General features: G+C 34.9%; 9 protein-coding genes, 13 long non-coding RNA genes and 1 pseudogene across 23 annotated transcripts, besides 2 other annotated features; 12 read left to right on the forward strand and 11 right to left on the reverse strand.

The window, feature by feature from the left end:
• The first annotated feature begins 39 nt into the window (after window positions 1-39).
• kpa1 (DinB-like DNA repair polymerase kappa) lies at window positions 40-1911 on the forward strand. Its single transcript, NM_001022760.3, has 4 exons — window positions 40-600; window positions 640-1079; window positions 1126-1638; window positions 1685-1911. The coding sequence occupies exons 1-4, from the start codon at window positions 108-110 to the stop codon at window positions 1880-1882; spliced, it is 1644 nt and encodes a 547-aa protein (NP_587767.2). The 5' UTR covers window positions 40-107; the 3' UTR covers window positions 1883-1911.
• SPOM_SPNCRNA.1127 lies at window positions 1139-1959 on the reverse strand. Its single transcript, NR_149978.1, has one exon. It is a non-coding gene; the product is annotated as a non-coding RNA, possible alternative UTR (long non-coding RNA).
• Window positions 1893-3212, reverse strand: swp1 (oligosaccharyltransferase delta subunit Swp1). The gene is made up of 3 exons (NM_001022761.3): window positions 3021-3212; window positions 2732-2930; window positions 1893-2631 (listed from the first exon to the last, which is right to left on the reverse strand). The coding sequence occupies exons 1-3, from the start codon at window positions 3149-3151 to the stop codon at window positions 2146-2148; spliced, it is 816 nt and encodes a 271-aa protein (NP_587768.1). The 5' UTR covers window positions 3152-3212; the 3' UTR covers window positions 1893-2145.
• Window positions 3213-3803: 591 nt separating this feature from the next.
• Window positions 3804-4922, reverse strand: wtf6 (annotated as a pseudogene). Its single transcript has 5 exons — window positions 4783-4922; window positions 4369-4614; window positions 4013-4319; window positions 3930-3971; window positions 3804-3880 (listed from the first exon to the last, which is right to left on the reverse strand). Coding segments are annotated over exons 1-5 (812 nt in total).
• On the forward strand, window positions 3862-4201 carry SPOM_SPNCRNA.6782. The gene has a single exon (NR_196124.1). It is a non-coding gene; the product is annotated as a non-coding RNA (long non-coding RNA).
• SPOM_SPNCRNA.6783 lies at window positions 4302-4738 on the forward strand. The gene has a single exon (NR_196125.1). It is a non-coding gene; the product is annotated as a non-coding RNA (long non-coding RNA).
• Window positions 4923-5210: 288 nt separating the features above from the next.
• Window positions 5211-5554: an LONG TERMINAL REPEAT.
• Window positions 5554-5881: an LONG TERMINAL REPEAT.
• SPOM_SPNCRNA.1128 lies at window positions 5800-6614 on the forward strand. The gene has a single exon (NR_149979.1). It is a non-coding gene; the product is annotated as a non-coding RNA (long non-coding RNA).
• SPOM_SPNCRNA.6784 lies at window positions 6002-6380 on the reverse strand. The gene has a single exon (NR_196126.1). It is a non-coding gene; the product is annotated as a non-coding RNA (long non-coding RNA).
• Window positions 6615-6677: 63 nt separating the features above from the next.
• On the reverse strand, window positions 6678-8904 carry cyp9 (cyclophilin family peptidyl-prolyl cis-trans isomerase Cyp9). The gene is made up of 2 exons (NM_001022762.3): window positions 8822-8904; window positions 6678-8766 (listed from the first exon to the last, which is right to left on the reverse strand). Exons 1-2 carry the CDS (start codon window positions 8889-8891, stop codon window positions 7004-7006), a joined length of 1833 nt encoding a protein of 610 aa, NP_587769.1. The 5' UTR covers window positions 8892-8904; the 3' UTR covers window positions 6678-7003.
• Window positions 8823-10058, forward strand: SPOM_SPNCRNA.6785. The gene has a single exon (NR_196127.1). It is a non-coding gene; the product is annotated as a non-coding RNA (long non-coding RNA).
• Window positions 8978-11971, reverse strand: pex1 (AAA family ATPase Pex1). Its single transcript, NM_001022763.3, has 2 exons — window positions 11644-11971; window positions 8978-11598 (listed from the first exon to the last, which is right to left on the reverse strand). The coding sequence occupies exons 1-2, from the start codon at window positions 11872-11874 to the stop codon at window positions 9016-9018; spliced, it is 2814 nt and encodes a 937-aa protein (NP_587770.1). The 5' UTR covers window positions 11875-11971; the 3' UTR covers window positions 8978-9015.
• On the forward strand, window positions 11626-15315 carry SPOM_SPNCRNA.6786. The gene has a single exon (NR_196128.1). It is a non-coding gene; the product is annotated as a non-coding RNA (long non-coding RNA).
• Window positions 12282-15283, reverse strand: qns1 (glutamine-dependent NAD(+) synthetase). The gene is made up of 6 exons (NM_001022764.3): window positions 15117-15283; window positions 14956-15072; window positions 13746-14755; window positions 13288-13699; window positions 12911-13238; window positions 12282-12858 (listed from the first exon to the last, which is right to left on the reverse strand). Exons 1-6 carry the CDS (start codon window positions 15143-15145, stop codon window positions 12652-12654), a joined length of 2103 nt encoding a protein of 700 aa, NP_587771.1. The 5' UTR covers window positions 15146-15283; the 3' UTR covers window positions 12282-12651.
• Window positions 15316-15660: 345 nt separating the features above from the next.
• On the forward strand, window positions 15661-16809 carry SPOM_SPNCRNA.1129. Its single transcript, NR_149980.1, has one exon. It is a non-coding gene; the product is annotated as a non-coding RNA (long non-coding RNA).
• On the reverse strand, window positions 15882-16275 carry SPOM_SPNCRNA.6787. Its single transcript, NR_196129.1, has one exon. It is a non-coding gene; the product is annotated as a non-coding RNA (long non-coding RNA).
• Window positions 16395-20564, reverse strand: SPOM_SPNCRNA.6788. Its single transcript, NR_196130.1, has one exon. It is a non-coding gene; the product is annotated as a non-coding RNA (long non-coding RNA).
• dbl2 (DNA recombination protein Dbl2) lies at window positions 16978-19559 on the forward strand. The gene has a single exon (NM_001022765.4). It carries the CDS (start codon window positions 17203-17205, stop codon window positions 19348-19350), a length of 2148 nt encoding a protein of 715 aa, NP_587772.3. The 5' UTR covers window positions 16978-17202; the 3' UTR covers window positions 19351-19559.
• Window positions 19847-20890, forward strand: SPOM_SPCC736.02 (uncharacterized protein; the record flags this gene model as incomplete). The annotated part of the gene is made up of 1 exon (NM_001022766.3): window positions 19847-20890. One exon carries the CDS (start codon window positions 19847-19849, stop codon window positions 20705-20707), a length of 861 nt encoding a protein of 286 aa, NP_587773.1. The 3' UTR covers window positions 20708-20890.
• msf1 (phenylalanyl-tRNA synthetase) lies at window positions 20741-22508 on the reverse strand. Its single transcript, NM_001022767.3, has one exon. The coding sequence runs from the start codon at window positions 22315-22317 to the stop codon at window positions 21028-21030; it is 1290 nt and encodes a 429-aa protein (NP_587774.1). The 5' UTR covers window positions 22318-22508; the 3' UTR covers window positions 20741-21027.
• Window positions 21313-21625, forward strand: SPOM_SPNCRNA.6789. The gene has a single exon (NR_196131.1). It is a non-coding gene; the product is annotated as a non-coding RNA (long non-coding RNA).
• Window positions 21744-22343, forward strand: SPOM_SPNCRNA.6790. The gene has a single exon (NR_196132.1). It is a non-coding gene; the product is annotated as a non-coding RNA (long non-coding RNA).
• Window positions 22491-24516, reverse strand: gma12 (Golgi alpha-1,2-galactosyltransferase Gma12; the record flags this gene model as incomplete). Its single annotated transcript, NM_001022768.3, has 1 exon — window positions 22491-24516. One exon carries the CDS (start codon window positions 24514-24516, stop codon window positions 23389-23391), a length of 1128 nt encoding a protein of 375 aa, NP_587775.1. The 3' UTR covers window positions 22491-23388.
• On the forward strand, window positions 24010-24273 carry SPOM_SPNCRNA.6791. The gene has a single exon (NR_196133.1). It is a non-coding gene; the product is annotated as a non-coding RNA (long non-coding RNA).
• Window positions 24517-25446: the final 930 nt, after the last annotated feature.

Here is a 25446-nt window from a genome sequence, read left to right on the forward strand (position 1 = left end):
TAGAAGGTGATAGATTACAGACGCGACGCGCCAAAACACAAACACATCTTTGTACTAATTCAAATTCTAGTATTTTGAAAACTATTCGCCTTAATGTTTTTTGACGGATGGAAAATGCAAAAGATTTTATAGGAGAAACAATAAAGGAGAATGGATTACTTACCATTGAAGATGATGGTAGCAGTAGTTCAGATGAAGAAGCTACTTTAAAACGACGATTGGCAGGCCCTTCTGTTCTCAAGTCAGGACAGGAAAATGTTAATCAAAAAAAGATTAACGAGATAATTTACGAAGCTTCCAAAGGAAGTAAGTTTTTTGAAGCCGAACAAAAACGAGACCGAGAACTTCGTTTAAGAATAGAAAAGGTTCAAGTTGAGGTAGAAAAATACCAATCAAAATTAAGGTTTGATAAAGCGTTTCAAAGAGAGTGGACCATTAGACAAGAAAGTGTGGATACTACTGTTGAGGATTTTAGGGCTAAACGAGATTTGACCCAAATAATTGTTCATGTTGATTGTGATGCGTTTTATGCATCAATAGAGGAACTTAAGAATCCAAAACTTAAGTCTTTACCAATGGCAGTCGGGAAGAGTGTTTTGTGTAAGTATTCGAATCTGACTGAAACTAATGCTGAATAAGGTACTGCTAATTATGTGGCCAGAAAGTTTGGAGTTCGATCAGCGATGCCAGAATTTATTGCTAGAAAGATTTGTCCTGATCTAGTTGTAATTCCGTTAAATCTTTCTGAATATGCAATAAAATCTAAAGAAATTCAGAATGTGCTTGCTCAGTATGATTCGAATTTGTGTCCTGCAAGCATTGATGAATTTTATATGAACTTGACTTCACATTTACGTCTCCAAGAGCTTGCATTTACTGTAGAAAACATAACGATGGTGGTTGAGAAAATCAGGAAACAAGTGCATGAAGAAACAGGAGTTACAGTCAGTTGTGGTATTGCAGCAAACAAGTTGTTAGCCAAAATTGCAAGCAATAAGAGAAAACCAAATAATCAGTTTTTTATCCCATTTGACGAGATTGGGATTTCAAAATTCATGAATGACTTGCCTGTTAGAGAGGTAAGCAGTCTTTCTATATCTGGTTAAGCATTCTTTAACATTACAGGTTTCTGGTATTGGTAGAGTTTTAGAGCAGCAATTACTTGGTTTGGAAATTAAGACGTGTGGGGATATTCAAAGAAATTTGGTGATTTTATCTTATATCTTTTTACCTAAAAGTTTCCAAAACTTGTTGAGATGTAGCTATGGATTTGGAACTACAATTTTAGACGAATACGGTGAGAGCAAACGAAAAACAATTGGGTCTGAAGCTACATTTTCCAGCAATCTTAGTTCTCCGTCAATAATCGAGTACAAGCTCAGACTTCTTGTACAAAATGTATCTGAAAATTTACAAAAGCGCGGATTAGTCACAAACTCGATCGCTATAAAGTATAAAACAAGCGAATTTCAAGTTCATACCAAGCAAAAGAGCATAGGTCAATTCATTCATTCAGAATCTGATTTATTGAAACCAGCTTTGCAATTGTTGCGTCAATCTTACCCTATGACTATTCGTTTATTAGGAGTCAGAGCAACAAAGCTGGTTAGTAAATCGCGTTGTTTGGCCATGCAACTTGTAAGTCAAGCAAATATACTGCTAGCAATATGCTAATTATTACTAGAAATTCCAAAGCCAGAATACCGTTCCTTGTCCCGTTTGCCAGAAAAATATTGAAAACGAATTAGGTATACTGAACCAACATGTCGACCTTTGCTTAAATGTCGAAACAGTTAAATCCTTGATCAATACCGATCATACTGCAAATCCTACAATCAAAAAAAGAAAATCAAACACATTAGACACATATTTCTTGGAATAAAATTTATTAATCTTGACCTTAAAGCAACATTAAATAAGTTTTGGATTGCGAATCATTGCGCAACTAGCTTATGGTAAAAGTATTTGACAGTTTGTATAGACCAAGTAAAACTTTTAGAGAAAGAATGTCAAAGACAACTATTTTTAGATAAAGTAACCATGCTATTTTACAAAATAACATTGCGGTACTGAAAAATATTACATAAATGTCAACGTCAATTGTAAAGTCATCGTCAAACTCAAAGATTGTAAGGATAGGCCGATTTAAAGACTTTTAGCAGCGATTCCGCACATGATTGCGACGCCAGCAGCGTATGCGCCAAATTGGAAGATGGACAAAGAAGTCCAGTAAATAAACAACAGGATTTCTGCAACGGCCAAGGAGGCAAAGCCAAACGTTCTAGCAAATGAAGATGATGACACAGAGTAAACATTTGATTTTGGTAACAATTTCTGCCACACACCGAGCAAACCGATTAAACTAACCACTACCGAAACAGAAAAGCAAATACTTAGAAAATAATTTGCCCTTTTAGGAGGGGGAGAAAATGTATGAAGAATTACTTCTTTAGGACTTAATTCGTCCAAAGGAGAAAATTCCGCTTTATGGTACAAAGAAGGAGGCACATTAATGGAAAGTTGACCCAAAGGAAGTGAAAAAGGAATGGTTTCACCAAAAGAAGCAACAAGTAGTTTAGCCGTAAGAGTTGAATCACTTCGAAGTAAAGAAGTGGGAATATCAAATAGACGCTATAAGGTTAGTAAATTAATCGCTAAGAGAAGTATTCAAAGTGAGAATTCTTAGATTAAATTAACATTCTAAGCTGCAATTCAACCTTTCCCAGCGTACCAATTCTAATGAAGCGACGCCTCCTTGCGATACCGAAGCAGGATAGATCACAGCGAGAGTCGGGTGTTCAGTATCGCTTAGTAAAAGATGTGCTTGATGAGGAATAGCTCCAGTACCATTTAATATACAGGTAAACTTCAGATTTAGAGTCTCATCGCCTGTAAGTTCATAGACAGTGGAACTTTGGATTTGGCTGAACCTAAAGAGATAAGAGAGTTAGAATCTTCAGTTTTATAGAATAGATTGGAACTAGTTTTCGAAAACGGTATTTCGCTAACAATATACCTACTTTAAATCATAAGCATTTTCAGATTCTAAATCTTGAGAAGACAACTGTAGAGTTCCTTCTTCCACATTCCAAGAGGCACACAAAGCTCTTGCGAATAAAAGAAATCCAGCAATTAAAAAAAATCCTTTCATTATAAATAAAAACTGCACTCTTTACCTAGAAAACGATAACCTCCTCTAGTAGGTGTTGAGCGAATATGATGGATGTAGGAGAGACTACTTTAACGTGTAGCCTAATTAGTGCCGAACAACGCCATCACTGTAATTCATTGCGAGTAACGCACTGAGTTTCGCTAAACTACACTACATAGCAAGCAATGGAGAATTAAAAGTTTCTTAAAAAAAGATTCATTGAGTAATTAAAAGATTTGAATGAATGAATATTTAAAAAGAAAAAACAAGTGTGATTGGGTATATGATAAGTTCCAGTAAGCGTTTTTAGATTTTATTAATTGTTTGATATTCAGTTTACAGCATTGCTGTTTTTGACTTAGAAAATTCATCATATGTCACCATCAGTAAATTCTTGGTCATAATAAATAAAAAATTTCAATGCCCGGTGCATGTTTCCAACATCACAGAACCTTTCAAGCAATGCACTTGCTCATCCATTTCGTCAGGAAATGAAATCATGCAATAAAAATACATCTGAAATACTCTAAACACATCATGATTTGTTTGGTAAATCACAATTATATAGATGCTTCTTTCCATTGCACATTCTTGTAGAGAAGTTTCGTGAGAAAAGCGCCTTTATAAATCAATAGTAAAGTTAGCAATATAATTAGGCTTCATTTTCAGGGTTCATCTCACGTAACGGAATAGCAGTATTGCTGCTCGCGTACTGTCTGGCCTCATAACCTAATGATAATTAGCATACACAATTAAAAAGATATCATTTTAAATTTACCCATCTTTCTGATCAAGTTGACCCTGATTGATCCAGGTTTTACTGTATTGTTAATATAAATAAGTGTTTAGTCAACAACAAACCTGTTTCAGCAATAAAAACAAGGATGCTCAAATACAACAAAGATAATGTGATCAGCCAAAGAACATTTCAATCCCCATCTGTCGCCAAAAATGTATCTTAAATTCATTCTTGGTGATCTGACAAGTATGTTAAATAAAAAGACTTCACTGAAAGCCATAGGCATGTTTTCCCACTTCTTTAAAAAGTGCTTGATTCCTTTTCCGCAAGCCTTGACACATTGTGCCAAGAAAATTGCAGTCACCTTTACACATTTCGCCAAGGAAATTACAGTTACTTTAACTGCCTTGGTCCAAGTTTCATAGAAGTCTGATGAGTTAGTGACTGAAGGTAAGATTAACCCCATTGTCTCACTTACAAGTCAAGAATATTAAAGCCAAAGTGCAAACAAGACACCAAAATCCAAATAATGTCCATTCCGCTGCACCATAATTTTTAAAAAAAGCGTCCTTATACTTTAGATAACAAACTGCTGGAGCATTGAATAGAATGATTGAAGTGAATGATATTAGCAGTTTTATCAACAAAGGGGAAGAATTATCTGTCGACCTGGAAGGATTGTTTTCTCTATGTGTGTTAGGAGAATTGCTTAAACGTGCATGATCTGTTTAAATTAATATGATTGAAAGACTTTAGTTAAGAAAAAGCATGCATCAAAGTGTGTGCATTGCATGGCCAACTGTAAACAATGACCAAAGCATGCAATTTGACTACGATGGCAAGCTTCAACTTTCAATTGAATAATTCCTTTCTTATTATTTACAATTCTTACCTGAATATGGAGGCAATGTACTTTCCTCCTCTGAATCATATTCTGGGAGGGGTCCTTTTTCCAAATCAAATTTCATGATCTATCTTCAATTCATCTTCTTCATCTATAGAACTTTTCAAGGAAGTGTAATTATTCTTCATAATAATAAAATCATTCTTTATTTAATAAAATACATGCGCGAATTAATTGCTATGATTGCGACAAACCAAACAGCGAAATCAAGAATATTCACTCTGTAGTCCAATTCCAATCGCTTTAAAGACTTTTTAACAAAATAATAAAATCGTTCAAACAAATTTCCAACTAATTCCTTCAAACAATGGCATAAAAAAAGAAGAACGAAAAAACTGAACGAGGCAGTGGATTGCTTCTGACACATTTATTTTGTCACTGCCTTTTTTATTCACCCCAACTTAGCTTTCCTTAAATGTAAGCTACGCAGTTTGGTATCTACTTTAACGATAACATAGAACTGCGGTAATTTTTCCTTGTTAACTTATTACAATACACAGGTAGTATAAGTAGCAACTGAGTTTAGGTATTGTACTATCAAATTGTATTGTTATTTATTACAAATACAACTTATAATTGTGTAAGGAATGAGGTTTAGCAGTAACTCTATTTATGTTGTTTAGATGATTTGGATTTTAATAGATTATTGTTAAAATTAATATCAACATCGTATCATCTGCGGTGCGATATGTAAATGGAACATGTGATATATAGTGATCCTCAACGTATGGTATTATAACGTAGTGTAGTATTGCTGACATAGCATACTATGGTATGTTTCACTGTGGCACATGTAAGAGTACTAGGTAGTAGTTACCATTTAAGAATTGCAGATAAATTTCATTTTATTTATATAGGTCCCTGACAAGGAGTAATTGAAATATTATAAATTAGTGACAACTATACCTCGCCCCTCGGTTTGTTAATCATTACTTCAGTGATGGTAACTTTATAGCGCCTATATAAGATACCTAAAACCAATATTACCTGTAAATGTATATATATGATAGTAGTAGTAGTTCACAAGGAAAATGTAACGCCGTTCTATGTGTTGTTATAAAGCAGATACCTAACTGCATAGCTCAAATGTACCATCTAATATTATGTATATTTACCTTATCGAGAGTTTTACAAAAATATCGCGTGCTTTATGAGTTAAAAAAATCTATAATGTTATTACTATTTTAAATGATTCATATCAAGAACAGCAAGCTTCTTTTTGCTGGCTCCACATCATTCTGCTAGCGATACGAACGAAGATTTATAAAGAGTACTGCAAACTGAAGCTATTGATCATGGCACGTGTATATCAGTAATGAAACCAAATGAACTCTCGATAGTTTAAAAGGCATTCACATACATTGTTAATACATGGTGTACTACGTTGATATGATACTTCGGTAAAATCAATGTGCATACTAAACATAACAACAGAATTGCAAATAAAATAATGGATTGTTTTGGTGCGATTTATTATTTGGAATATTAAGTCTGAGGATGTCGAGCTTACAAGTTATAATTGGTGATCTCTATCAACTCATTGTGTGGTACAGTGTCTAATTAAATGCCAACAGAATTATCATTCTCCTTTCATGGATCCTTTTCCGTGTATATAGGAAAATCGCTTAAATGTTCATGTTGAACGCTTAAGATGTATACAGTATACAAAATTTTTTATGTTTATTTTTCCTACTTCTTTCTAAAGTTGTATTGAATCATTGCATTGAAGAAATATCAATAAAAATCAATCAAGTGACTGAATTCTACAATTACTCCATAGTGTCTTATTTATTGAATAAATGAATATTTACGTACCAAAATAATTAATATGCATGTGTGCAATAATAGAAGCAAAATTATTGATTGTTTACAATTCAAATTTAGTCGGCATTTAACCTTTCCTTCGCTTAAAAATATTATTCGAGTTACATTATTTTTTTGAATCACATGGCTAGATGTTAGACTTTCTGCAGCGAGCAGGAAAAGAAGGATATATCATTATGCTTAACAGAATAACACCAGCATCAAATAAAAGAAGATATTTCTATCCGGTAATTGCAATTTACTAAATTAATAGAGATTTAATTTTCTTAGAACAGTATGGCTTATATAGTGTAAAATCCCACTGTTTCTGCCAAAGGTCCTTCTACTGTACATGGACGTGTATCTAAAGCGCGTATGGGCTATCCTGTAAATAATACAGAGAGAATTAGGTATAAACGATACTGATGTTAATTATTTTTGTTGGCTCCAAAGGACGATCATATTTATCTGTTTCACCTTGCTCAATCCTGTGCACAACATCCAGACCAGCATATGCTCTCGCAAAAATAGTATGCTTGCCATCTAACCATGGGGTTAAATCGGTCGTAATAAAAAACTGAGAACCATTAGTGTTAGGACCAGAATTTGCCATAGAAACAGTAAAAGGTCGGTCATGTTTCAGATTCGGTGAAATCTCATCCTCAAAATCCTTTTTCCAAATAGATTCACCACCCGTACCATCACCCAAAGGGTCTCCCCCTTGTATCATGAAATTTTTAATAATTCTGTGAAAAATCGTATTATCATAGTATCCATTTTCGGCATGGGTTGTGAAGTTTTGGACAGCTTTAGGTGCTTCTTCTGGGTATAACTTTATACTAATGTCGCCCTGAGTTGTATGAATAATTGCCGCTTTCCCCAGAAGAATGTTCCCATTTTCTTGTCGACCCTCATTATTTGTAACAGGGAGCACCTGTTCATTGTAAACATCACGATCAGAAAGCGTAAACTTCGTTGACATGTTACTGAATAAATAAAATCTTTGCTTTTTCCAAGCGGTAGCAAAAAGAGTAGGGTCTTTCTGAAAACTCTCTTCTACCAAGGGATTGTTGCTTGCAATAACGTCTAAAGAAGGTAAATTGCTCTTTTTGGGAGCTTGTTGATACAGAGACAATCGTGTAAATCGTACTGCTTCATCTTTTCCATAAATACGGACAACGGTACCATTATCAATGCTGACAACCTTTATCCCAACGATACTTCCATATAATAAATATTTTTCGCTTTCATCAAAAATAGCAGTCGTACCTACAGTAAGACCGTGTTTCTCGATATCACGCTCAATAGCTATTCTTCGCCCAAGCTCAACATGACTCATGTAATAAGAAGATTCTGTATCTTCTTTTTCGAATAATGCCTCTACCTTCTTTGCAGCATTAGAAGGGTTCTCGTCCAACTCAAGGATCGCACGGCCACTTTTGGTATCAAAAACTCGAACTTTGCAATCCGGATATGAAATCGTGGACCAAAAGTTTTCAAAATGACTCACTTCTAAACTCGTCGGTACACTTTTTTGCTTTTTAAAAATGTAAAGATCCGTTTGACTTTTCATGTTAAACAACTCAGCTGTGTCAGGCTTTTGAAACGGTTCTTCTGGAGACCAATATTCTACCATGCCTCCGATGTCAATGCTCAAAAAACAATCTAAAGTACTTAAGTATCGCAAACAATGTACAGGAGCGGTGTGCTTTTTAACGGTATATAAAACTTCGCCGTCCCCACCACTTTCAAAAAAGAATATTAAAGGGGATTCAGCGCTAGAGACAGCAATTAATGAAGTTTTTAGGGAAGGGCTATTAAAGCAGCAGATTGCTTTTGGAAGGAATTCTAAATCAATAATATTCACTAAGTCAATGCTTTCAACGTCAAATACTTTTAACGATTTATCATCTGCACCAGTAATAAATAATCTCTCATCCTGACTTAACTCAGCTGAAAGAAGCATTGCATTATGAGCATGAAACTCTTTAATGTATTCCACACCGTTTGGTGTTTTGTGCCAAAATTTGACATATCCATCATAACTGACACTCAAAATGTAGTTGCTCTTAGTTGGAAAACATTTGTAAATTTCTGCATTATGCATATATGATTTCGTATACCTTGGAGCATCAGGAAGATTGTGTAGAAATACTTGATCATGATTTTCTAATAGTACAAAGCATCAGCATCATCGTACTCAAATCAATCAAAATTTACTTACGTTTTATTCGCTTTTTGGGCAAACCAACAGGTGAAACATCACGGTCAACTGGTGAAGCACCATCCATCATCAGCGTAGCGGTTGACTGCTAGGCTGGTGGATTTCATATATAATACAAAAGGGTGACGCCATAACAAGGTTGAAAGCGAAGAGTCGATTTTTTCATTTTTATTTGCTTAAAGTATACTAATGCTTTAGATTTGTCTAGTCTTACTTCCCACGTCCGTATTCCTTGCATTAAGTTCTGGCTCAAAAAGCTTTGAACGAAAATCTCTATATAGGTTTGAAAGGTGCTCAAACTCTTCCGAGTTTAAGCTTGGACTATTTTTCTTCAAAGCTTCCATGAGCATATAATCTTCTATTACGACACTTTTTGAATCACTCATACTTTGCATATTTTGATTATAGCGACTTTCAGGTGGAAGAGCAAGCATTGACGCATTCCTTTTTGACTCAGTCGTCAAGTTAGTGAAGGAACTTGTGGTTTGACTGGGGTCCACTGCGTTTATACTTACACGTTTCAATAGTTTATGAACAGCAATCAAATGCGCATCGTACAGAAGTGACGATAAGTCAGCATAAGTATAACCATCTGTTAAAGTTGACAATTTCTTTAACATGGCCGCATTTTCAATATGGAATCGGTTTGCCAATTTCTGTAAAACTTCAAGTCTTTCTTCTTCGTTAGGCAAATCACAGAATATCAGCTTATCGAGACGACCAGGACGTAATAATGCAGGATCAATCATATCAGGCCTAGTAGTAGCTGCCACAATGTAAACACCATCTAAGCTCTCAGCTCCATCCATTTGTGTAAGTATTTGATTAACAACTCTGTCCGTAACTCCAGTACTATCTTGTCCTCTTCTGGGTGCTACTGAATCAAATTCGTCAAAAAACAAAACACACGGCTTGGCCATTTGAGCTCTACTGAACAAATCTCGAACACCCTGCTCCGATTTCCCAATATACTTATCCAAAAGTTCGGGCCCTTTTATGCTTATAAACTGAACTGGAAAAGTACTTGAAATTGCGGAAGCCAAATACGTTTTGCCGCACCCGGGATAACCAAAAAGTAGAATTCCCGTGGGAAGGCGAAGCCTACATTGTTTATATATGAGAGAGTATTTAACAGGAGACTCTATTATATCTCTCACAGCTTCTTTCGCTTCTTGCATGCCCGCAATATCAATCCACCGAATACTGGACTTGACAAATTTAGCTTTCCGAAGCTGCAATGGGACAAAATCTTTTAAGGTCTTCTCAATCAATCCCTTATTCATTAAATGTTTTGGCCCATTTTGTATCTTTTCAACAAAAGCTTCAGACAGTAATCGTTTCACGAATAAAACTAAATCTGTCATCAGGTAGCCTTCCGTTTTAACTGAAATAAATTCAATACTATCCATAGTTATATCAGAGAAATTTTCTTGAAAGATAGTTGTTAAAATTTCTTTCCTCCTAGTCACAGCAAGCGATGGTAGAGCTATTTTTATTTGAAAAAGCAAAGGCAAAACTAAATTTTCTGAGAAAGTTAAAAATTCCTCCCCAAATCCAATGAAAATTATTTTTCTTTTTCTTTTTAAATTAATTATTTGATGTTGCAAAAATGCTATTTCTCGCTCTTCCACAAATCCAAGCTCCCCATTTTCATTTGAGGAAGATATAAGACAATGAACATCATCTAGATAAATTATTGAGGGTTCGTACCTCTCTGCTTGTATAAATACATTGTTCCAAAAGCTTTGGAATTTGGCAAAAGATGATCGATCGATTTCTGAACAAGATACAATCATCTGGAAATAGATTGAGTTAAGAGAATAATAATCAAACAATGAGTGAACTAAATTTGATTTTCCACAACCTTTGGGTCCATTGATATAGATATTTTGGTGCAAGAATACAGCATTTCGTACTTGCGCAAATTCATGCGGAAACGGCTGCATAGACAAACGAGGACTATTATTTCTTATACCTGCATTTACTGGGACGTTTGTATCACTTGTAATTTTTATATCTTGAATTGGATTTTTAACAACACCACTGAGTCCGCTAACAGAATAAGAAACTGCTATGTCAACAAGTTTTAAAGTCATGCCGTCCATTAAATAGCTGTTTTTTAGCTTGGCAGCCACCAGCTCAGAACTCAAGTTGCTTTCTGGTGGAAGACCCTTTTGCTCTAGAATAAATTTTGAGGAAGAGGGAGGGTTATGAGCCTTCCATATTTGGAATTTGAAACCTGTTTTTATGCTGTATGACAAAGCTAAGCTCTTTGAGATAAAAAAATGACCAGGTATTTGAAAAGGGCACGATACACATTGACATACAATTGTGGATTTTAAATTTCCACCATCCATATATACTACATCTGGCCTATCCGGAAAATTTAGAGGTAGAAATACGCAAAGAGCTGGTGAATCAGCAGTAACGCTGTCAGGCAACAAGCGGTTTTCTACAACACATCTAAGATTAACTTTTCTATTTTCTTTAACTTCAATGGCAGATGTATTGGGTTTGGGAGTAATCAACACTTCAGTAGTTCGTAACAGGCGCCCGCATAAAGAACTGGGAATCAATTTAAGAGGCTGGAATTGGATAAATGTACCGGAAGGAAGATAAATAATAAATCTCTCGGTGGTAGCTACACGATATTGTACTAAAAGATTTTCTTCCAGCCAAGCTGCATTGCGTTCAGCGATTTCCCAATCATTAGAGGTGACAGGTTCAATTTCTAGCTGCTCAATTTCATGAGTACAATCGATTATTGATAAATTTATCTAAGAGATTAGTAAAAACATTTCATTGCTGACAAATATTTTTACCTCTTGATTTTCTGCTAATTTCAGAGTATGGGCGTAGGTAGAATCGATCTCAAATGAAAATTGTGACGGAATTCCAGAAATCCCAAAATAAAATGTTTTCTTTATATCGTTTTTACAAACTACAGCCTGAACGGCGTAGTTTTGGACAGGTTCAGAGATAGATTCCAACAGCAATTCCGGAACATTAACCAGACATGATCTTAGACTTTTATACGAAACAATACACCGCATATACTATTTAGAAGTATAATTATATAGTTTGAAATAATCAACTCAACGTTACTCGTATTCACCGAGTAAAACTTATTAACAGTAGTATGTTGTTGCTAAAGTAAACTTATCTTGAGGACGAAAACTATGTAGTAGCCTCCTTGCACACTCAACAACTATGGTCGAAGATATATATTTTTTTTTTGTCAATTTATTAAAGGAATAAATGGGTTGGAGTGCCAAATTTTTTTGTGAAAAAAATTTCAAAATTCAAATTTACAAAAAGATTAATAGTAACAATAATTGAAATTTAAGCATCATTATAATCTGTTCTTCTAATAAGAACGTGACAGACCCTAAAACTCCTTCAAATACGTTTATGGATTTTATCGTATTTTTTTATAATTTACATTTGGTCTGAATTTCATGATGAGTTTAAACAATATCAGTTCCATTATTAAGCTAAAAAGTAAATACTAAAGCATAGGAAAAGTTTATTGTGAAATGTTGTCTATTTCAATCTCATCCTTTGAACGCCTCAACTATTTTTTCCTCTTGTTAACACATTGCTATACGGATGTACTAACGAATTGTATCGTATGAAACAAAATAGTTAATATTACAAAAATCTTTATGTTAAAACATAGGGCTTACAGCCTCTCCATTAGAACATCACTTACAAAAATATTTCTGAATTCTAATAATCAGTGATTTTTGTGTGTAATGACAAAATAAATCAGTATGCATTCGACTCGTTCCAAAATAAGGCGCCTAACAGTAATTAAATCTCAATATACATCACTTTCTTTGATGCTGTTCAAACTTAGAAGCTAGGGCATCGATTTTCTTGTTTTGCCAAGTCCAAGAAGGATACAAAAATTGACGAAGGTCATAACGATTGTCATCTACTCCATACGTTTCAGCATGATAACTGGGAGTCAAAGTAGTCATTTTGTGACGATTGATTCCATAATAGTGAAAAAATCGCTTAACCTTTTCAGCAACCTTATAAAGTTAGCGAGCAGTCATTACTTCTAAAATGAATAATGTCACTTACCTGACTTGGTGATAAGCGATCTCCCCATTGATGCATTAATTGAGTGAACATGCTATAAGGTCCACATTTCGAAATTTTTCGTAATCTACCAAAAACGCTGAGTTCAGCATAAGTCATTCCCATATCAGCTTCATCGCTTTGAACATAACTTTCAGTGGTAGGTTCGAGTTCAGCAGTGGGCGTCGCGTCCAAAAATTCCTGAAGGATTGGTAAATCTAAGGCCTCCTTGGCATAACGTAAAAATGATTTTAAATCGGTTTTAGAAATACCTCCTATGGGATTAATGTCGGCACTGGAACAATCATATTTGGTCAAATAGCCGCGAAGACTTGTAAATTTGTCAGTAAATAAAATAAAATTATAATAGAAAAGCATACCACTCATCCACATTGGAACTTCCTAGCACCAAAAGAGATCCCGAATACCCACGAACCCATGGCAACAGTTGAGCAAATAGATATCCTAGCAACATTCGTGACCGAGCCTGAATGTTCTGTAACGCCAAATTTTCAGCATTTGTTCCTCCGTTTGATCTAAATTGAGGGGTTTTGCCAGTTACTAGTGCGAATAATTTAACAACAGCACTGGTCATAGTGTCGATGTTCACGTCTGTATGATAGGACCCAATCAAAGAAGACAGTTCTTTCGCTCGACTCCTTGTTTCTTTAGAGGAATGTTCAGAACCCATAAACGCAGTATAAAATAAGTGGTTTAAAAGCTTTTTAGGATCAGTAGAACTATAGGATGGATCACCAACGATTCTTCTAACATCTGACAAAACCTGTGCATCTATTGAAGGTCAGTAATTAGGATGCAAAAGTTTATCGTTACTTACCATCTTCTTCCATGGCTTTGCAAACAATTCTGCACATGCTATAAACCAAAACAGCAGTAGAACAAGAATCCAAACCACCGCTCAAAGGCAAAAAGAATCCAGCTGCATGAGATCTCCTCAAATAATCCCAAAGCCAGCAAGCCGGACCAAAAGTGATTTCTTCCTCAGGTAAAGGAATAGTAACTTCAATTGGATCAGTTGGTTTTCTGTAAATATCATAGTCTTGTTGATAGCTACTGAGACTAAAATTGACATGAATACGTTCATAAGATGGTCTAGTGACACCTTGGATTCCATGTGATGGTTGGAAACGATACGAACGAACAGTATCAACGTCCACGGTAGCTGAAATAACCTCAACATCCTTCAAGGAGAACTGGTGTCCCTGGGCTAGCATTTTTCCATTCGCAAAGATCATTGATGAACCGTCATAGTAGAGACGACCACCATCACAACCCCTCTGATTAGAATATAGATAAATCCCACCGCATTTTTCCGTAGCATTTTGTATCAAGTTTACTCTTGTTGTTAGTTTACGAAGTTCGTGGTGGGATCCTGACGCATTGATAAATATCTCTACACCGTCCAAAGCCATATCAATGTGAGGACTATTTGGAGTAAACAGCTCTTCGCAGGTTTCCACACCAACAACGGTTTCATTGCATTGAAGAATGGCATCTCCAATAGGAACGGTTGTTTGGTTTAAAGACTTTGCAACAAAAGTAGGCAAGTAATGAGTTTCCACAACTCTTGGCCTTAACCAGGGAGTAAACCAACGAGACTCACGAAAATTTCCATCGTCACAAAGCCAAATCTTGGGACGGATTAACAAGATTTTTCCATTTAGAGCTAGAATACGGCAGTTGTGACGCATGGCTTTGTGCATTACAGGCATACCGATGTCAAGGAGAATGTCTTGGCAATCAGGATCGTGAATAATCGAACATAACATTTCCCAACTATGGTAGTAAGTGTCACTTTCTAGAAAATGATCTTCACAGCCATAGCCTCTAATGCGTTTGTTAATAGAAAGTTACAGTGCATAAAATTAATATCAAGGTAAAATACAAGTTTCAATATTGCAAGAAGATGAATAAACTCAACCGAAGTCGCACTCAGTAAACTTGACCATGGCTATCCTTCATGAAGTTTAAACTTTAGCTTATTCACTGATACACTTGCAACATTTAAATCCATTTCTATTACATACGTGACTTCTAATTCTGGACCAACACGAAGGCTTGCGTTTTGTCTTTTCGCCTCTTTGATGGAATCAATGATGCGTAGACGGTTTCCCTCAAAGTCCATTGCCCACTGGTTCAGCTGACTACAGAAGTTAGATCATTGAGACGAAAAATGATTATAGCATACCAAGATGCGATGGTTACATATCGTTCCATAATGAACTGAATGCTTAACTTGAGGTTTATTCCCAAACAAGTAATTTAACTTATAATGTTTTTTTCGTACTATAAAAGTTCCAACTATGAGTGAAGATCGAAGTTTCTATTCAAATGTCTATTCACGGTTATGGCAGTAAGTAAGAGCAGGAGGTAGTTGTCATAGTAGAGTCAAGTGTAAATAAAGGGTTCGCATCATATAGCAAAAATGCCAGTTTCCCTAAGTAAGAAAAAGAAAATTTAAATAATTTTAAAGACCCTCTCTGATATTAGTAAAAAGAACCTTAATACTTCTTATGCAAATTTTGGCGACTCTTCTAACTACATGTGTATTAATTGTACATTACTACATAGCTTAAAAATTGATTTATAAAATCAGAATAATTGTAATTTTTATTTGATATTGCAATACAAATTCTAGTTTTAGCGATATATCTTCTCAAGTGAAGTCATTTCTGGGACTTCCTTTAATAAAAAAATTTGCCTATCTTTTTCAGATATACGAGCTAATAAATGAAATTTTTTGATTTAAAGTCTGTCTGGTTTTATTAGTGTTACTCGCTTATAATTACAGGTTTTTTGATGATTATAGAGCAAGCTGATATCTGGAATACGCACAACAGTAATTACATTTTTTTAATAGTACAAAATTGTTTTAATTTTATCCTTGAAAATATTTCATGATTTAATTAATATACTTAGTTCTTGGAGCATATAATCGAAATTACTTAGCTTAAAGAAGAAGAAGCAAAGCGACAGATGCCATAATGGTTGATACTCATTTTTTAACTCCCCTTCAGTTACTTCTTGTTGCAAATTATAGACAGATGATTCTTCAGCTGCTCAATAAATTTAATAGTTTTAGTGATTGCAAAGATCAGTCTTCTTTTTTGAAAGGGTATTAATTAGAATTGACAAAAGATTTCAGGTTTATTATTACAATGAAACAACTTTCTTCATCTTCTTGGGCTTTTTTCTCCTAAATTTCGTCCAAGTACTAAATTTTAGGTAAATTTCTATCAGTGCGCTTAAACCAACTTTAATAACTTAATTTGTACCTATCTTCGACATGGTGATGAGAATTGCAAGTTCAAGATTTCGAGCAGAATTACCCTCTATAGGCCTTTTATGTTGCTAAAATTATAACATAAGTACTTTTGCACCTAATCGTATCATCAATCATCTTTGATGAATTTTCTTGCCTGCAAACCTCAAAAGCGATAGAAGAACAAAAGAATCAGTTTTATCTCCAACTGCTATGTTTAGATTCTCTATTATAATGCGACGATAGATACAAATTTACAAGATAAATAATTTTACATTACGAATATTTGAAGCAATCTGCCTCTGTAAGCTCAACTGTAAACTTCATGGTTTAAGGTGAAAAAAGACATCTTTTTTTATATATCATTATGTATACACACAGTCTGTCCCTATGAAACTATCAATCGGGATTATTAACCATTGTTTCCGTTTCTCGATACAGGATATTGAAAATTATCTAACAGTTTTGCTTCCTTGGGCACTAAGAGACCTTTTACTAAAGAAAAACCCATCAAATATTAGACCTTGTAGATTAGTAAAATTAATAAAAATAAGCATCTCTCTTGAAACCATCTCAAGAGATAATCTGCTTCTGCTTGCGTATTATAAAGTTACCTTCAATCATTTCGGCGTGTAAACAAGTACCTCATATCAATAACCAAAAGCTCAACTCGTTTGTAGTTCATAAAGAAAAAGAAAAGAAAAGGAAACCTTGTTTAAGGATTCTACAAAGATGTAATTTTCTGGCTTGAGATCATTTACTTTCCTAGATTTCAACTTTCTGCTGTATACCAACCATTTCCTAACTACCATCCAACAAAAGCACGTAATTCCCATTCCTAAAGCGAGAGCAATTAATGCTCAAATGAGGTTTATACATGAAATAGATATTCTCACTCTTATTCTTTAATTAATTATTAAATAGGGTGGTTTGTGAGTTTTTTTCAACAATATTAAGCTTTTCGTAAGCCACCTTTCGGAACTGCCTTTACAGGCTTTAAAACTTATATTCTATGGATACAAGTTCCAATGTTTTTCATTATCAAGTATTGTGGACGTCTGATAAAGCAAAAAAAGTAAAAGTTTGGAAAGATGGGACAATGCGCTTCCACAGCTTCAATAATCGTGGAATTCTCTACGATTCTGATAACCGAGTCGTAGATGATTTTTTCCTTAACAACAAGAGAATTGTTCTGGATTCTGAAATTGAATTTAATAGAACTATTGTTTACGTTGAGAATTTACAAACAACTACTGAAGCGAATATTCCACCTATACCGAGGAAATCAAAATTGAGTGAGACAGGGAAGAGGCCAGCTTATTTATTAAAACCATTCCAGCCTCCATTTCACTCCGCTAACTCAGATGTATCTAACAATTCAAATGGTGCTTTATCGTCAAATATGTTAAAAACACACGCTCATCATACAAATTCAACAAAATCCACGATCTTCCGGAACGCAAATTTGCAATCTTATGGAGTAGATGACTCAGATATTGGTAGTTTGAGATGTTCAAGTAAGCATCAACTGTCAGTAACACCGGAAATACAACCCAAAGCTAAGTTTAGACCAAACTCATATCTAGCTTCTTCTGTTGAGGAATCTAATCGAGCTAACAATACCTCTCCCTATCCCCCATCTAACTCATCCGTAACTGCGCTACCGAAACCTTCGAAAATTGCATATATCCCTGTTTTGTCAAAACCCAAGTCTTTTAATGGCACCTTGGTTGAAGATCCTGTAGAAGAATTTGGAGAAGACGACATAGCTTCTGACTTTTTTTCTTCCCCTTCTGCCGATCTCGAGGCAGATGATTTTACCACTCTAAATAATTCAAATGCTGGTCATTTGTTACAAAACCTAAGTAATGATAACGTAAGTGTCTCCGTGAAGGCATTAGAAAATGGAAATGAAGAAGTTTCTAATAATCATGCTCGATCTCCTCATTCTTCCCGCGCTTGTAATACCATACCTTCCAACAAAAACGATGGGCTAAATGATGATCATCAAAGACAAGATTCTTCTGTTGCAGAACCCAGTCCTACTTCTAAACGTCTCCGTTTGACTCGCCTTCCGTTACCTCTGCTTCGGAAACCCACGGGGAAACGACAAAACTTTATTAATATCACAGTTACCGACCCCTCAAAAAACTTGTACGAAAGAAGTGTCAAAACTGCTGCCGAGCTGGCATCGCTTCAAAATGTAACAGAAACAACTGATAATGAAATACCAAACTCTCCTGATTTTCTAGATGCAGCATCAGAAGAGGATGAACACATTCCTTCGCTAGATTCGTCATCTCTTTTAACACCTTTGGCTTTGCCCAACAAAAAAGCCTTTCAACCCGTGAAGTTTCGTGTACCGTCTTTTTCATCTCCTTTAGTTAAACCAGCATCTTCGTCCTCGTTTGGTAGGAGTCACTCTCACTTAGGCACGTCCCTTCGCTCAAACGAACTTAATGGATCTAGTGCTTCTTCTTCAATCTTTCTACAATCCAACAATGCAGTCAATCCTAACGTTTCACCTTCTACTGTGCTTGAACATGCCAAACATCCTTCCTTGGCCAAACATTCAGGTGTATCGCTGAGAACAGGCTTGTTGATATATCCTAAATATGCAAATGGTTCGAAAAGAAAAGACGGTTTTGGAGCTACTTCTATAATATCTTCAGGGGAACATTCGTCGTTGCCTAAAAACTCGAAATCCAGAAATGTGTCGGTATTTTCTAGCCCTTTTAATGTCCCTTCGTTTACTGTTTCTTCTTCGGACCAAGTCCAAAAGAAAAAAGGAAATGTTCCTAATGCTATTGAAACGGACTCTTCTCCTTCGGATACCATTTCATCCTCGCCTACTGTTCGAGCTGTAAATCTCTCACCCAGCAAAAACCAAAAGCCTCCGAAAATACTTACCAAAATTCCGGATATTTTTTCTAAAGCGGGAAAGAAATCTCCTATTTTACCAACTTTTCAAGAGTCTTGTTCGTTACCTATTGAGCCTTTTTCGTCAAACATTACGGATTTGCCATTTGTAAATACAGTAACACTTGCTTCAACGAGTAGCAAGATCAAAAGGGCAAAGTTAAAAATGCTAAAATTTAAGCATGCCATGACTACACAAGGACGCGATCTCGATTCGGACGAAGATGGTGACTTTATTTGAAATTAATTTTTCTTTCGTACGTTGAAACTTCTCTCTCAAGCCGACTTTGTTACATATAATTTTTAATTCAAAAAACAGTACTGAATTTTGATTTCTGGTTTCCTTCATGTATTATTATCAACATTTATTTTTCCATAGTTCATTTAGGTTTTAGCTATACTTATTTAGCTCTTTTACATATAATTAATTTTTTTTTTTTAAACATTAGATTTCAGCTTGTTTTTGGTGTTGTTAGTACAATTCTAGGTTTTGATTTTCATTTTTTAGTAGCACATACATTGCTTTTTCAAAACCTTGAGTTTCTTCTTTGAACCTTTGAGCAAATAAGTATCAGATTTATTCTTTTCTTTTAAAAAACCAACTATTTGGGTTATTATGAAAATGTTGTAAATATTTTAAGTTAAATTATCTTTTGTAGTCATTTATTTTCTATACATGTTTAAATTTTTCAGCACTAAATAGTGTCTGTTGGTGAGCTCCAAAAATCTTGTTAAAGATGGGTAAAAAGCGAAAACAGACCATAAAAAATGACTATAATGAAAAAATTACGAAAAGAAAGGTCAAAAATAATTTGACTGATGGAAAAGCTAGAGCGTTAACGGTTTTTGAGTCTTTACCTTTAGAAGTTTTAAGATTAATATTTTTGTTATCCAATAATTCGAATTTGGCAGTGACTTCTCGTAGTTTGAGACACCGATTATCTTTAAGGAATAATACGCCTATCTTCATGCCTATTGATTTTACTCTTTCAATGGTACCCAAAAGCATCATTCTCTCTATTCAACGTGGATTGCTACGCAGGTATTTTACACTTCAAATCCTTACAAAAATTGACGAATTAGTCATTTCGGGGTTTGTTAAAAAAAGCCCTAATGAAGATATAAAAGATGGTCGAGTTATACATGCAGGACACGAAGGTTTTATACCAAAACGTATTCTTTTCTTACCCAATGCAGAAGATTTCATTGCAGAGCTGGAACATCGCAACTTTTTGTTTAAAGCTTCTTCTCTTAGAAATGGTTTTCTGCTAGCATTAAAACAACGGAACATACCAGTTATTCGTCAAGTAGGTAAAATTGTTACTGAACGACTTATTTCTATACCTGATGATGAAGTTGAGTTTTGTTTCCTCACCTGGTTCGAGTACACAATGGAGCAAAATTCGGTGGAACTTTTGGATATAGTTTTTGGGTTTTGGAACAATATAATTGAAAAAAGATTTTCTAAATCTTTTATTGACTCTTACCTAACGAGACTTGTGGATATAGCAATTTCAAAAAATGTTACAGAGATCATGTACTACTTGATTGAAAAAGGTGCAATTCCTCAATTACCTAACCTTTTGAAGCTTTTTTAAATGCTTAAGTTTGTAATCAAAATTGCTCTAGCTTTTATATCTTATTCATCATATCATTTGCATCTCGTTCTATAAAATAAATTTTGTATTCGAGGTATTTAATATTCATCTTCACGTTCCTTTTTATATGCGTTGTTTCCTTTTTTCAAATAGATTCAATAAAATAACTTTTTAAAAACCAAAATTGTTATTTCTTTCGTTTAGTCAAAAACATACGAGATAACATTTCAATTTTGAGAGGGAATAACATGGAATTATTTTACGCATGTGTGCATGTTATTAAGCTTTTTACATATTTTAAAATTAGTATGTACGCACATTCATCTGAGCTCGACTCTCAAAGAATTAGCTACTCGGTTCCTAAGCTTTTCCTGTAGCTTGTCAATTTCTTCGTTTCTAAGGGATCTTTCCATACTTCTGTAATTGACTCGGTAGCACAAGCTCGTTTTTCCAGATTTGGCAGTATACTGATCAATCAAGTTAACAGATTCTACCATATCTTGACAGACATCCCGTATGATCTCATAAAAATCATTTGGATTAAAATCATTATTGATCCAAAATGCAATGTCTTTGAAACATGCTGGGTATTTACTAAAAGGCTTAAAAGTGCTAATCTTGTTAGGCAAGAATTGCTTCGAGAATCGTTCATCCAGTGACCAAAAAAGCCGAATATCAGGAATACCGTACAAAATCATTGCGAGACGTTCAAGACCAATTCCAAAAGCCCAACCAATGTAGTTATTTAATCCTGCACCTTTAAGCAGCCTATCCTGGACGACCCCACATCCTAATATTTCAAGCCATTTTCCTTTCCAGTCAATTTCTAACTGAAACGAGGGCTTGGTAAAGGGGAAACTGTCGTACGTCCAACGATACCGAACCTGTTCAGCTCCGGAAGAAATAGAAGGAGCAAGTGATACCAGGTCATGAATCACGGTGGTCAGAGTATCCTTTAAATGTTGGGAAACAAATTTTGTCTCTTCAAGTGAATAAATATCTTGCATGTCATTATGAGTTTCTAATGCAGTAGTTTCATCATCCACCATTGACTTAAGAGATGGAGAAAGAGCTACTTTTTTTAGATCATTTTTCATTTTTGCAGTATCATTTCTGTTCCACACCAATGCACCTTCCATTTGATGAAAAATTGGATAATGACTAGAATCCACTTCATCGCGACGGTATACATCTGCGGTTATTAAGAAACCATTTTTCTTAAATCCTTCTTTGGCCAAGCGAGAGAACTCTTCAGGTTGATGAGCCGAGGTATGGGTTCGAAGACAAGTTTTATTGTTCATATAGTAAGTATCGGATTTGCTTCTACTTACATGTGTCTTGGGAAATCCTAAAGAATCAAAATTCGTCTCTACAGAAACAATAGGTGATTCTTTTTGAACATTATTCATTTCGAATTTTTGAAATTGCTGTTCGAGAAGTTGTCGTAGACTGCATATGGGATGACCTTCTTTTTGAAAAAGGTTTCGACCAATTTTTGAGTGAATATGCTCTGGGACATTGGACCAAGAATCTGTTTGGACTTTTCTTTTCCAATTGGGAAACCTTCTCGAAAATAGTTTCGATAAATGAGAGACTCGATGAGGGAACATTGATTTCTTAAATAACACACTTCACTTTTTGTAATCAAACAATGATAATTTAAATTAGAACAACGAAGCTAACTATTTTTAAAATTAATATATAATAATAATTTAATAGAATTCAATCAATCGGTCTTAATTGCGTCCCATTTGAAAGTAAAAAAATGATAGTACCCAAATATAGGGGTTGTGCCGTTCTTGGATACAATGAACAAAGGAGTAAAATTCGAATCGTTTAATTTTCAAGCAGTGGTTTATAGATTTGGTCAGTTTACAAATATTTCATTCATTGTTTTTGCATAAAAAAAATATATGCTTTAATTTCAAAAGCCATTATCACTCAAATGGATTTCATTACGACGAATTGCAAATTTTATTTCCATAAGACTCCTGACATAACTTTATTTAGAAAGATAGAGCATCATACTGTACATAAAGTTGCCAACTTCAAAAGAAGTGCAGAAAAATTATCAAGGACTTTCTTGTAATCGGTCATATTAGATCAAGTATTTAATAGCTTCACTGTCCTATAAGCCGTACAATCGTAATGTAGGCTACAAAAAACTCAACATTTCAAATAACATTTCAAATCATCCCGATTTTAAAGAAAGCAGCATTCTGCGTATGAAAATTCATTCAAACCCCTAACAAGTTTGTCATCTACTAACATTTTACTCCAAGAAAGGCTGGGGTTTAAAAATTAAATAAAACGGTTTGAAGCGTAACAGCAAAACTCGAACTTTGTACTTAAAGTACGATACAAAACTTGACTTTAGAAAAGGAAATAGATTAGACAACACTAAAATCCTCCAACACGAAATTAGAAGGTCCTGAACGTAATGATACTAAGCTCATGAAATCATGAAAAGGGAGAAACTATTAAGGTGTTCACTAAGGAGGGGAGGATAATTAAATGACTTGATTAGTAATGAAAGAAGGAGTTTGCTTATCCCCGATAATAAAAAATTGAGAAAACTACCAACATACTGGACAGACGTTGTTCTTGAGTAAAATGACAAATATCATGAAATTAAACCAGTCTAAAGTACAAGGTATTTTTCCATGCGTGACTGAAAAAAACTAGGATGATGGTTTCAAAAGATTTTGAATATGATCCTTTTCTTGAGCAGACATCCAATCGGATCCTTGTTTAGAAGATAAAATTTGAGCATACTTAAGGAACTTCTCGGGACAATTCTTAAAATAGTTACATCCAGCAAAATGGATACACAAGTCCCCGTCGTCATAGCCCCAAATATTATCATCAAAATCATATGCGTTTATAGCCTTAAGTGGGACAACACCTACATGTTTATACACCTGGGGATGGTAAAATACCATGTGAGAAAACGCTTGTTGCTCAGCATATCCCTGAATATGATCCAAATATAAGGGTTCAAACCACAAATCAACAATCCAGCGGCCAACTTCGCTATTACGAATAAAAAGACTGCCAGCGTTAATACCATTAAAATCTTGAGAGATGATGAAATGAACATCCTTAGCATCCTGATCCTTTGGAGTTCTAAATCCATCGGCGGGGATACCTGCACCACTCTTATATTCAGCCTCCCTAGTTAAAATGGTATTCAATCGGTCGTGCTTAAGCACATGGTCGACGACGTTAAGATCTTTGTTCATGACCAACGCGTCATGATCAAGCCACCAAATCCATTCAGCGTCAGGATATTTCTTCATCGTATCTTGAAGCATAGGGACCTTAACCCAGGGCATTAAATGACCTGTAACACGAGAAGCATAGGCATCGGCATCTAAGAATTCGAATTTGTAACCATGGCGTTCAGCATATTCACGACGATTTTTGATAATGGACTGAGCGAAAGGATGGAGAGGAGAGTTAGCATCATTTTGAAAGTTAGAGCCCATCAAAATGACGATTTTAGAGTTATCCGGATGAGGATCAGTGGTAGCTAAAGCATGAACTACAGAAGTGACAGTTGGAGTAGCAGTGAAAGTTTCGGTTAAAGTGGCAGTAACACTAACAACTTCACTAATGGTAACACGTAAAGTATCAGTTTGGGTACTGGTTACGGAGGAAACGACTGGGGTCCAAGTACTCGTGTGTTGGTCGATGATCTCCTTCATCTTCGTTTGAAGCTTGGTATCCATAGCTGAAGTCCACCAAGCTCCACCCAGGATTATGGTTGTAATTACAACAGCACTAATTAAATAAGGAGCGAACCGCATTGTCAAATAATCAAGAGTAAACTAATAATATAGAAGAGACAAAATAAAATAAAATGATAAAGGAACGGAGAATTTCCTTAGAAATGCAAAATTAAGCAGTGAACGAAAGATAAAATTAGAGAAAGGATGGTGATGAGTGATATATGAGAGCTTTTAAAAAGTAGAAACAGGAAGGGTAAAAGAACCGACAGTAGGAATATTAGACGAAAATCAAAGAAGATTCTGTGCAATAAAAGAGATTGTATCCAAGAGAATGTAGAAAACCTAGATACGTGTGGTGAATTAAAAAGAAAAAAAACCCCCCCAAGTGAAAATATTCTCTCAACTAAGAAATCTGTTACAATAAGTAATGGTAAGAAAATCCCTGTAGAGAACCTATATGAAAAGGTTCAATTTGTAAATAAATAGTAACCTAACGAACGAAGGCAAAATATAGCAAAGTTTAGAAAGAAAAAGAAGCGAAAGAAGGAAGTAAACACCAGTTTGAAGTATATAACTAGTCCAAACCAATGAAATGAATACTTTAATACTACTTGGCAATGTAGGTGTTAAAAATCACTTGAATCTAATTAAATCCACGATAAAGATTACAATTCAGTACTTGTCAACGCAAAACTAAAAAGAAAGCAAAAATCAAAAACTCAAGAAAAAGTATTGAAATTTAAAAATGCCTCTGGAAACCAAAAAAAAGTGAGATTACCAAAAGCGAAATGAACAAAGCCCGTATAAACGAATAAATTAGCTCAGTAAAAAATCCTTTAAAACCAGTTTTTCGTCAAGGTCTTACAATTAGAATGTTAACAAACACAAAACCAATTGCCTTAAGCAAAAAAAAATTGGTGGTAAGTTAAGGCCAGGTTTAAATCGGGGGGGAATGCTAATATGTTTCTGGAGTGATGGATTAATTGTCTCCTTGTTACCTGCCAAACG

This window comes from Schizosaccharomyces pombe (genome assembly GCF_000002945.2).
Source record: "Schizosaccharomyces pombe strain 972h- genome assembly, chromosome: III".
Taxonomy (NCBI): Eukaryota; Fungi; Ascomycota; class Schizosaccharomycetes; order Schizosaccharomycetales; family Schizosaccharomycetaceae; genus Schizosaccharomyces; species Schizosaccharomyces pombe.

Bases quoted from the DNA above. Each gene is read 5' to 3' on its own strand.
- kpa1 (NM_001022760.3), top strand. From the start codon at position 108: ATGGAAAATGCAAAAGATTTTATAGGAGAAACAATAAAGGAGAATGGA. The intron at 601-639 runs GTAAGTATTCGA...ATGCTGAATAAG, and splicing joins AGTCGGGAAGAGTGTTTTGT to GTACTGCTAATTATGTGGCC. The intron at 1,639-1,684 runs GTAAGTCAAGCA...AATTATTACTAG, and splicing joins GTTGTTTGGCCATGCAACTT to AAATTCCAAAGCCAGAATAC.
- swp1 (NM_001022761.3), bottom strand. From the start codon at position 3,151: ATGAAAGGATTTTTTTTAATTGCTGGATTTCTTTTATTCGCAAGAGCT. The intron at 2,931-3,020 runs GTAGGTATATTG...TTATCTCTTTAG, and splicing joins GAAAATGCTTATGATTTAAA to GTTCAGCCAAATCCAAAGTT. The intron at 2,632-2,731 runs GTACGCTGGGAA...CTAACCTTATAG, and splicing joins GCGTCGCTTCATTAGAATTG to CGTCTATTTGATATTCCCAC.
- cyp9 (NM_001022762.3), bottom strand. From the start codon at position 8,891: ATGATGGATGGTGCTTCACCAGTTGACCGTGATGTTTCACCTGTTGGT. The intron at 8,767-8,821 runs GTAAGTAAATTT...TTGTACTATTAG, and splicing joins GCCCAAAAAGCGAATAAAAC to AAAATCATGATCAAGTATTT.
- pex1 (NM_001022763.3), bottom strand. From the start codon at position 11,874: ATGCGGTGTATTGTTTCGTATAAAAGTCTAAGATCATGTCTGGTTAAT. The intron at 11,599-11,643 runs GTAAAAATATTT...CTAATCTCTTAG, and splicing joins AATTAGCAGAAAATCAAGAG to ATAAATTTATCAATAATCGA.
- qns1 (NM_001022764.3), bottom strand. From the start codon at position 15,145: ATGGAACGATATGTAACCATCGCATCTTG. The intron at 13,239-13,287 runs GTATGCTTTTCT...CAAATTTACAAG, and splicing joins AGTTCCAATGTGGATGAGTG to TCTTCGCGGCTATTTGACCA. The intron at 12,859-12,910 runs GTAAGTGACATT...TAACTTTATAAG, and splicing joins ATCGCTTATCACCAAGTCAG to GTTGCTGAAAAGGTTAAGCG.
- dbl2 (NM_001022765.4), top strand. From the start codon at position 17,203: ATGGATACAAGTTCCAATGTTTTTCATTATCAAGTATTGTGGACGTCT.
- msf1 (NM_001022767.3), bottom strand. From the start codon at position 22,317: ATGTTCCCTCATCGAGTCTCTCATTTATCGAAACTATTTTCGAGAAGG.